General features: G+C 36.4%; 1 protein-coding gene and 1 long non-coding RNA gene across 2 annotated transcripts; one reads left to right on the top strand and one right to left on the bottom strand.

Moving 5' to 3' along the window:
* The first annotated feature begins 460 nt into the window (after positions 1-460).
* LOC108866749 (protein ACCELERATED CELL DEATH 6) lies at positions 461-4973 on the top strand. The gene is given in 6 exon segments (XM_018645952.2): positions 461-1529; positions 2237-2386; positions 2793-2888; positions 3389-3918; positions 4086-4568; positions 4571-4973. Coding segments are annotated over 6 exon segments (2004 nt in total). The 5' UTR covers positions 461-877; the 3' UTR covers positions 4664-4973.
* Positions 4974-6900: 1927 nt separating this feature from the next.
* On the bottom strand, positions 6901-9138 carry LOC103941032. Its single transcript, XR_001952680.2, has 5 exons — positions 8980-9138; positions 8742-8885; positions 8480-8641; positions 8305-8378; positions 6901-7262 (listed from the first exon to the last, which is right to left on the bottom strand). It is a non-coding gene; the product is annotated as an uncharacterized LOC103941032 (long non-coding RNA).
* Positions 9139-10272: the final 1134 nt, after the last annotated feature.

The following is a 10272-nucleotide window of genomic DNA, read 5'->3' as shown; positions in this document are numbered from 1 at the left end:
CTGAAATTATATAGTTTGAAAGCATCTAATTCTTTGATGAAAATTGCATATTTAATAATCGTAGTGAACTTTGAAGTTGTTCTTTAACTTTGTTTCTTGATTAAGCAACGTCTGAAATTATATAGTTTGAAAGCATCTAATTCTTTGACGAAAATTGCATATTTAATAATCGTAGTGAACTTTGAAGTTGTTCTTTAACTTTGAAAGCATCTAATTCTTTGATGAAAATTGCATATTTAATAATCGTAGTGAACTTTGAAGTTGTTCTTTAACTTTGTTTCTTGATTAAGCAACGTCTGAAATTATATAGTTTGAAAGCATCTAATTCTTTGATGAAAATTGCATATTTAATAATCGTAGTGAACTTTGAAGTTGTTCTTTAACTTTGTTTCTTGATTAAGCAACGTCTGAAATTATATAGTTTGAAAGCATCTAATTCTTTGATGAAAATTGCATATTTAATAATCGTAGTGAACTTTGAAGTTGTTCTTTAACTTTGAAAGCATCTAATTCTTTGATGAAAATTGCATATTTAATAATCGTAGTGAACTTTGAAGGTGTTCTTTAACTTTGTTTCTTGATTAAGCAACGTCTGAAATTATATAGTTTGAAAGCATCTAATTCTTTGATGAAAATTGCATATTTAATAATCGTAGTGAACTTTGAAGTTGTTCTTTAACTTTGTTTCTTGATTAAGCAACGTACCTATGTGCAGTTTACCATCTAGCTAGCCTGATGGTGACGATTGTACATAAAAAAGGCCATAATATGGACTATCAATGAAGCAAATGACTTACATGCAGTACTGTCACTTTGTAAACTGTACGAGAGAGAGAGAGAGAGAGAGAGAGAGAGAGAGAGAGAGAGAGAGAGAGAGATGGAAGAGAGAGAGGAGAGGTTGAAGAAACAGAGAGAAAAAGATGAGAAAATAGAAGGAGAGGGAGTGGCACTGAGTCGAACAAAAGATCCATATCAATGGGCCATGTACGACAACTGGGAAAGCCTGAAACAACACTATGAGGGAAACTGGGAAGAGGTATTCAGTCCATTGACAACGAACAAAGACACTGTACTTCACGTCGCAGCCTTTGCCGGGCGGAACGACGTGCTTGCATTCTTGATTCCACTTGTGCCACCTACGACCAACGACGCCCTTCGGAAATTACGGAATGTCTTGGTGCTGGAGAATAGCCACGGGAACACCATCCTCCACGAGGTGGCGGCGTCGGGAAACCTGGAAGCGGCAAGGCTGTTGGTAAGCCGCGATGAATGGACAAGGAGACAGCTAATTGCTAGACGGGATGCTGACCAAGACAATGAGTATGAGCCGGATGTTGATGCTAGCTCTAGACGTATTGTGGAGATTGAGAACAAGTTAGGAGAAACGCCGTTCTACAGGGCAGCTTCTTACGGTCACACAAAGTTAGTCGACTTTTTCAACACACAAAATGTGAATATAGAGCACCACTTAACCAGACACGTTGATCGCATGTCCGTTCTTCATATCGCTGTCATTAACCAACATTTTGGTCTCTCTCTCTCTCTCTCTCTCTCTCTCAACATTCAAAATAGCATTATTCATCGAAGTTAGATAATAATTAATATATATAGTTGGGCTTGTTTATCTTGGGGGGCTCCTCCAAGGCGTATGTTATTTAAGTTTGCGCAAGTGTCATTTTTGTGTACTTTTGAAAAATGCCTCTCTTCTCTTTAAATTTTCAAAGAATGTAATTTAATTAGTAATAAGGCATTCAACAGTAGTTTAAGTGAGCGTGATACCTAAATATAGGAATCAGGCAATTTGAGTTTGATATCTATAACACTACGGCGACACCAGTGTGAGTTCAATATATTAGTCTCACACTCAAATTTTCCCGTCCATTGTATGAGTATGATTCTATATGAGTCCAATATAGTGGTATCACACTCACTTTTTCCAGCCCACTGTGGAAGGCCTAAGAGACAAAACTGTAAAATCCAAAATGAAATTACCTCACGCACATTAGGATAGTTTCTGACGTATCTATTTTTATTTATATTTAAAAAAACATGTAAATACAATTTTTTAATTAAAGAAAAAAATATTAAATAACCAATTGACACACGGGTAGATGTGTGGCAAGAGGCTATCATAATATTTACTTTCGTAAAAATCAGCTAAATTGCGATAATAAGTCATTCAGTTGTTTGATTAACATTCTTTCTTCTTTTCTGCCACTTTTCATATATAATGCAGAAACTGCTGTTTGGTTACTGAAAAAGTACCCATGTCTTGCAAAAAGAAGGGAAGACCATGGTTTCACAAGCCTTCAATTGCTAGCCCAGATGCCATCTGCCTTCCAAGTTTACTATCGCAAAAGCTTATGGAAGATGCTTATTCATAAATGTACGTGTCTATACTATTATTTAAGAGAAGAGGAATTGTATACCACATCGATATAAACTCCCAATTATGTCCCCCCGCTTACATTAAATACAATAATGTGTATAGTAAATAACAATAATTAAAAACATAAAAAATAAAAATTTCATTTCTCTCTAATCTCTTTTTATGTTCTCCGTAGCTTCATTCCACATGCATATATAACATAGAACTTTAATCTAGCAGCTAGTATGTAATACTATGTACATGATATTCGGATTGAACAATTTCACAACACTTTAACAATACTAATTACCTGTACTCTTGTAAAAACAGTTGTTTTACTCCTGCTAATGGAGTGCAAGAATAGAATTTAGGATGAGATCATATTTCTGCTTCCCTTTCTATCTTAATTACATATATTATTCAGGCCTCTCTGAAGATGATAATGTTGATGGGGACGGTGATATAGAGAGCAGATGCATTCCACAGTTTTCCACGGCTTGCTTTTCGAAGACGCTCTCAAGTAAATAAATCTCAAACCTCGAATATAATAAATCGAACGTAACATATTATTGTCTTATGTTGTTTTGCTCCTATGAATTGTATGCTTTGTTCAATTCTTAATTATATAGACTAAATGATGAACATGTAAGAATAATCTGACCTTTACAAATCAAAGAAGATGAAGTTATAATTGACTTTAATAGTAAGTTTCTTCTCTCTGTTAGATACACACTACTCAATTAAACAATGTCTTTGGTCCAATATAATGAGAGTATTTTTCTGTGAGAGCAGTGACTACTATTTATATTGACAAACAATATATCCTTGCAATTCTCCTATTAGAATCTTTGTAGGAAACCAAGATTGCCTCCCATTTTTAATACAAGTGAGTAATGTAGGATCAATTCCTAGTTTTAATCCTTTATTAACTAGGACAGTCAATTCCAATAACTCTTTTCTAAACAAAGTTAACTATATTGTTAATTTTAATCCTATGTATGCATGATCAATCATACACAGGATGGCCTCGAGTGTTTTCGATCGTGAAGCAAATAAAAAAGGAAAAATCACTATCGGAGCTCACTCATCTGCTCGTACAGAAAGACTATTCGTGGGTAGAAAGTAAGAAAACAGAGGAAGACAAGACAATTTCGTTGGTGTCCTTACAGAAAGATAGTGCTGCTATTGGTGGTGATGGAAGAGAAACAAAAAAATATACTATTTATAACTACACCCCACTGCTTATAGCAACTAGCACCGGAATATTACCTCTCGTGAAAAAGATGTTTGAGGAACATCCTCAGGCGGTTGAGGCGCACGATATCGACAATCAACAAAACATTTTGCATATGTCTATTAAGCACCGTCAGTTGCAGATATTTAGGCTTGTGAAGAGAAGCAGATCGATAACGTCGAGGTTAACTTCGAGGATTGACAGTGATGGAAATACCATATTGCATCGAGCTGCAGATATGACATATTACTCTCCAGACACTCAAAGTGTAAGTGGTCCTGCGTTGCAATTGCAAGAAGAATTACGTTGGATGGTGGTGAGTGACTCTGGCCTTAGTTATATTCTCTCCATCAAAAATTAAAATTAAAAATAAAAACATAATGAGCCTTCCTTTTATTCATATTGGAAACAAAAATATGACAGACTAAGAATTGAAATGGTTAATTCATACATTAATGGTTAGTTTTACGAATTTGTTGGTAGCGCGTGAGAAAGATAATGCCTGCTCATTACATCATGCACCGCAACAACATGGGTATGACAGCGGAGGAGCTCTTCAATAGACAGCATGCAAAGCTTCTTCAGTCGGCACAAACATGGATAAGAGGCACTGCTCAGTCATGCTCTGCCGTGGCAGCTCTAGTGGCCACTGTGGTCTTTGCAGCCGCCTACACTGCTCCCGGGGGTTACAGTTCAGGCGGTGTTCCTGTTCTCCGTCATTCTCCTTTCTTCACTACCTTTATCATCACAGACGTTGTCTCACTCATCAGCTCGTTGTCTTCTCTCGTCACGTTTCTCTCGATCTTGACATCTCCGTTTGAGTTCAAAAACTTCCATCAATCTCTTCCGCTCAGGCTGCATTTAGGATTTGCCTTTCTTTTCTTCTCGCTAGTGACGACCATGCTCACCTTCACTGCTACAGCTGTGCTCTTGATTCATCTCAATGAGGGATTGACAACGTCTCTCCTCTATGTTGCCGCCTTTCTTCCTGTGTCTGTATTTGGGCTCATACAGCTTCCTTTGTATGCGGGATTTTCTCATGCTTTGATGTTTCTATTTAAGAAAGTTAAGAAGTTTATAATTTCGTTTTCCCTGTAAAGGAAATCCTCAATCAGTAAGGGTATTATTGAATGTTGATTTGTGTGTTGTAAGTCCAAACCAAAATAAATACCAATAATTACAAATTGGTGAGATAATGGACGATTGACTTCACAGCTTTTTTTAATATTTTTAGCTAAGCATGTTTTTTACCATTTACATATCTATGTAGCAGATATCTTTCATTTTGGGAGCTATTATTTATTTATTTATTGAAATGTATTCAACAACTAGAATTGTAATCTCTATTCAATAATCAGTGTGTGTTGTTTTCTCAAATAGTTGTTACTCCCCTTATTTCATTGTTCAATTTTCTGAGAGTGTTAATGAGAGATGTGAAATATATAGCTTGTAAACTTATCACCCATATTTTTTTTAACAAACAATCTACACTAAGGGGTGGAAAAATAGGCTAAATCTCACAATGGCTAGCAAGAATATGGTTCAAATTCACCTTTGACGAGAATTGAGTCTAATACCTCTCGCGTACAAATGAAGAGGAATACTATTAGACCGTAATACTAAGTGGCAAATTTATCACCCTATATTAATTTGATAATAGTTGATAGACCAAAATTGTTCTCTGAGCCAGTGCTCATCAAAGGCTGTTAAAGAGCAAGACACCCCAATGAGCACGGAGCGGATAAAAACCAATGTTGCACATCTAAGGGAGATAATCATTTAGTTTTTGGTTTTTGGTTTTGGTTTTCGGTTTTCATTTTTTTGAAAAATCAAGAAAGTAGTTTTGGTTCTTGTTTGGTAACTATTTTCAGTTTTCACTTTTTTGAAAAATCATGAAAGTAGTTTTCAGTTTTCATTTTTGAAAAATCAAGAAGGTAGTTTTGGTTCTTGTAACTACTTTTAGTTTCCAAAAAAATGAAAACTGAAAATCAAAAAATAAAAACTCAAGGCCAAATTTTAAAAAATGAAGAAAGTAGTTTTCAGTTTTCATTTTGTTGAAAACTGAAAATAGTTATCAAATAAGATTTCAGTTTTTAAAAAAGTGAAGGAAAAAAAAACTGAAAACGAAATGGTTATCAAATGGCTTTATTTTTTGGAAACTAAAACTAGTTATCAAATAAGATTTCAACTTTCAGTTTTTAAAAAGGTGAAAACGAAATTGTTCTAAGAGTGTCAAGAGCATGCTCAAGTTCTTGAAGCTGTTATGCATTTAGCAACCTAAATATTAAGCTACTAATTGCACGTTTTAAACTCGCAAGTGCACAAGATCAAACACATAGTATAGAAAGCAAGTACGAGATCATTCCCAGAAGAATTGCACTAATATGTATCTAGAGTATGATTCCTAACAATTTAAATTAATTAATTCACAAAACTAGCAACTATGCAAGTAAAGGTTTAACAAAATAGTTTGAGATGTCTTAAGTTTAAGTATAAAAACACACATAAAGAATGTAGGCAAATAAAAGTAATTGGCAATAAGGGTTTTGAAAACGATGTTTGAATAGTTAGGACTTTGACTTCCATCTCTAACCTTTTTCGCCTAACCAACCGACACACACTATGATACAAAATAGATTTTTGATGTTTTACGTTTGTCAACCTAAAGGCATGGTATCTACTCTTTAAGCTATTGATTTCCTTAACGAATTAGGCATGGGTGTCTTCACTAACTCTTTTCATTCTCGAAGTATTTAGCATGGTATCTACTAAGTTGCAATCGGAGAAAGCATAATACAATGGAAATCGACAAACACAAGTCCTAGAACATGGTATCTATTCCGGTTATTCATGATAATTAATTCCAAGAACTATAACTAGTTCTCTTGTTACTCGGCATAGGTACAAGACTCGATCATCCAAATTTACCCATGTAACAAACTCAATTACAGAGCTATTCTATGGTGATCATTCATAAAATAACTCAATAAGATTGGAATTAAAATTGGAATTAATCACTAAAGCATCAACAAATTGTCTTGTAACAAAAGTGTATCGAAAATACTCAAGGAAACACGATTAGGACTTCAACCAAGTCCCAACTATGAAATTTAGTTACTCATAATATAAATGGGCAGAAAAGACAAACAAAACAAAAATTAAAAGGAGAAGAAGAAACTCTTCGATGACGAATTGCAGAACGATGCTTTGGTCCTTCCTTTTTCTCCCTTCTGACGTGGGTTGTTCTTTCTTTGTTTTGGTGGCTGCTGCTGCCTATCTTCTTCTTTTGCTTTTGTTTTTTTTTTTTTTTTTGCTTTTTTATATCTCACGGCCCCTCTGCTGGTCTGATTAGGGATCCTCCTTCATTCCCCTTCTAGTTGTAACCGACAAGGCAATTAGCCTTCTTTTCCTTATCAAGCTTAATGAGCTTTTAAAGTCTCATTATATTAAAGACTTTTAATATACTTTCTGACACACCCCGTCCCGAAGGAGGGCATGCTGGCCGTCACGTGAGAGTGACGTAACCATTTACACAGTTCGGAAGCTTTAAAATATACAACTTCTAAGATAAACCACCCGAAGGTGAGTCCTCATTTGGTCCATTCTATCAGAACACCGTTGAATTTCCTCGTAGTCACCACACCTTTGCAATACTTGAACCTGGAGGGGCGCAAAACCAAAATTGAGTGGGTCAGTAAAACAAATCTTTTCCAAGTCCAAATACTTCTCAAAACTTTGTAACCCCTCTCCGTAAAACATGTATACTTTCCCAGAAAATAAACATATATACGTATGTATAGATATGTCAATCAAGCTCAAGGTATGCCAATCAAAGCCTCATAATGATGTGCAAGTGCTCAGGTATAACTCATATCAATAACATGTTACTGGCAGCCGGGAGTCACCTAAAGTGACCTGTACGGCTGAATCTAGAGCTCAAATCTCAATCTCAATAACTAAACAACTGAACCTGCCCACGAGTCGGAACCACCTAATGTGGTCTGTACGACAGGACTGGGTGTTGCGTATAAATACGCTCTAGTGCTACGATCACGTGAAGCTGGGCGAATAATCGCACGTCACCTACGAGTCGGAACCACCTCATGTGGTCTGTACGACAGGCTACGCACCTAGCTTGGATCCAAGCTGAGCATAAGGTGCAGGGGAGGTGAACATCACGTGAAGGCTGGCCCTGCTCAAGGCGAGCACTAACACCGGGGAATCAGGTTATGAGCTCGCTAAGCATCTCCAACTACTGCTGAATGTAAATACGAATAACCTTACCTGGCACTTACCTGTGCATCCACAGCACCCAATACGCATATATATATATATGTATGCCACTACTAATACATGTGATGATGCATAAACGACAACCATATGGTGCATGGCATGAAACAAATAACCTTTTCTAACCAATTTCTGGAAATATAAACGTATATAGGTATATATGTATTTCCATCGTAATTCAATCGTATTCCAAACGTATTTCATACGTATATCAGATGTATATCAAATGTAGCTTACCTGGGCCTCCTCAGCACCATGCAACAGTATGCATAATTATGGTAATGCACATATTAAAATATGATGCATGTATGACAAGATATTTAATTCGTATTTCTTTTAAAATACGTTTTATGGTAAATACGTCAAGCATACGTATATATATATATATACTGAAAAATAACTGCCCACTCACTGATCACATCGACGTCTCATGGGTCCCTGAGCCTCCCCTAGATTGGTTACATTCTTCTTCTGTATAATTTTCACCTATACAAAAAGTAACCAAATTATCGTTATTTAACGCGCATACACCAAACATTCGTCAATAACTTTCTCATACGTTGCTCGATTTGGGTGTGTGAATATACCACGGTGATCTACACGACGTCACGAACGCGTGACAATTTTCAGAACTCAATTTAGAGGTCTCACGCGCCCCCACGCGCCCTGTTCACGCGCTGCCCACGCGCGCGTCTTCTTCCTCGCGTCGCCGGACTGGTTTCGCTGGCGGTGGGTTTTTGCCGGAATTTCTGGGTAAACTTTAAAGTGTCATAACTTCTTCATTTCTTAACCATTTTCGACGTATAATATATCAAATTGAAGGTATTGACGAGACGAACACATCCATACCTGCCGCGACCTCTAACTCGCCGTGTATTCGCCGGAAAAAGCCTCGAAAGCTCCGGCCAACTTTGACCACAATGATCCCGACGTCCAAACTTCTCCAACGAAGTATTCCGAGGTTCCTTGGGACCTCACTAAGACATCTACAAGCTTAAAAATCTCAAAAACACGCTAGTTTAAGTTTTCATGAATAGTACCTAAATCGGACTACCTCGAATCGACATGAAAACGAAGAATTTCTCACCTGAAAATGGTATGGTTGCACTCGTACGAGCTTCACGAGTTCAATGGTGTAGTTGGTTTCCTCGGAGAGTGATGGTTTGAGTATGTTTGTGTGTAGTCCGTATGTTGAAGGAAGAAGAAAGAGGAAGAAGGGAGCTCGGGGAGAGAGAGAGGAAAGAGACAGAGAAGAGACAGAGAGTGAGGGAATCCCGGGAGAGAAAGAGAGTGTATGAGTGTGTGTGGTCCTACAACACCACACAACACAAAACTACACGTAAAGTAACGAACTAGGGGGTAAAATCGTAAATTCACACGTACGTTTTTATAATCTCGGGACGGGATGTCACACTTTCTCTCAGACTTTTTGGCTTTCTTCAACTGGTTAAAACTCCTAATAAGTAGGAATTTTAATCTTCATTTAATATGCCACATTGATACATGTTTTAGAAAATTTCATATTCGCGCGTAGCCCAACCTGCATGTACTAAAACTTCCATAACTCTCTCAAGAAAAATGAAATTCAAGAACCGTAAAATTCCACAGAAAATAGACATCGTAGCTTTCCAAACATATATGGCACATCTCCTGGTTCTTCCCGAGTCAATACAGTTTAATCCACGAACTCGACTGATTTGCAGAGGCTATGCTGATGACATAGGATTGTAAAAGCCTTTTTTAGCTCCTTTTGTACTTTTTGCTCGTTACAACCTACAAAACACAAATATAATGTAAAACCTATATAGAAAAGTAAAACAAAGATGTAAACAAGGAGAATTATTATTATATATATAATAACGAATTTACAAGCATAACAGAATCCAAATGAAGGAAGTTTGATGACAACGGCGAAAAGTGTGTGTTTGGTGAGAGCTATATGGGTATGCACATGTCGACCCTAGTTAAGAGAATTATACTCAATATTGGAAAAGCTCTATGCTATTATCATTCTGTTTCTACTTTTTATTTCTCACTTTTGTAATTAGAGAGAACTATAGACGAATATGTGTAGAAGGATCACACATTTTTAATAGAGGAGTTGTTTTTCGCCTATAAGATGAGGGTGTTTAAAAGAAAAATAAGCGATTTGGGTTTACATCAAATTATCTATAGACGGGGGTTAAAAGGTTGTGGATATCGAGATAGTGTGTAGAAAACACAGTCCAGTATATTAGGTATCATAATACAATTGGTTAGAATTTTCTTTTAAAGTTTTTAACCAGTTGTATTATTAAAGCATCTAAAAAAAAGACGTCAAATATTGAACACCATATTTTAATTTGATGATCTACGTGCCAATTTGACATCATGTTAAAAT

This window comes from the organism of the source record quoted next, unplaced genomic scaffold (genome assembly GCF_019419815.1).
Source record: "Pyrus x bretschneideri cultivar Hongxiangsu unplaced genomic scaffold, Pyrus_bretschneideri_v1 Contig49, whole genome shotgun sequence".
NCBI classification, from domain to species: domain Eukaryota; kingdom Viridiplantae; phylum Streptophyta; class Magnoliopsida; order Rosales; family Rosaceae; genus Pyrus; species Pyrus x bretschneideri.
This window is presented reverse-complemented; position numbering and strand designations above follow the sequence as displayed.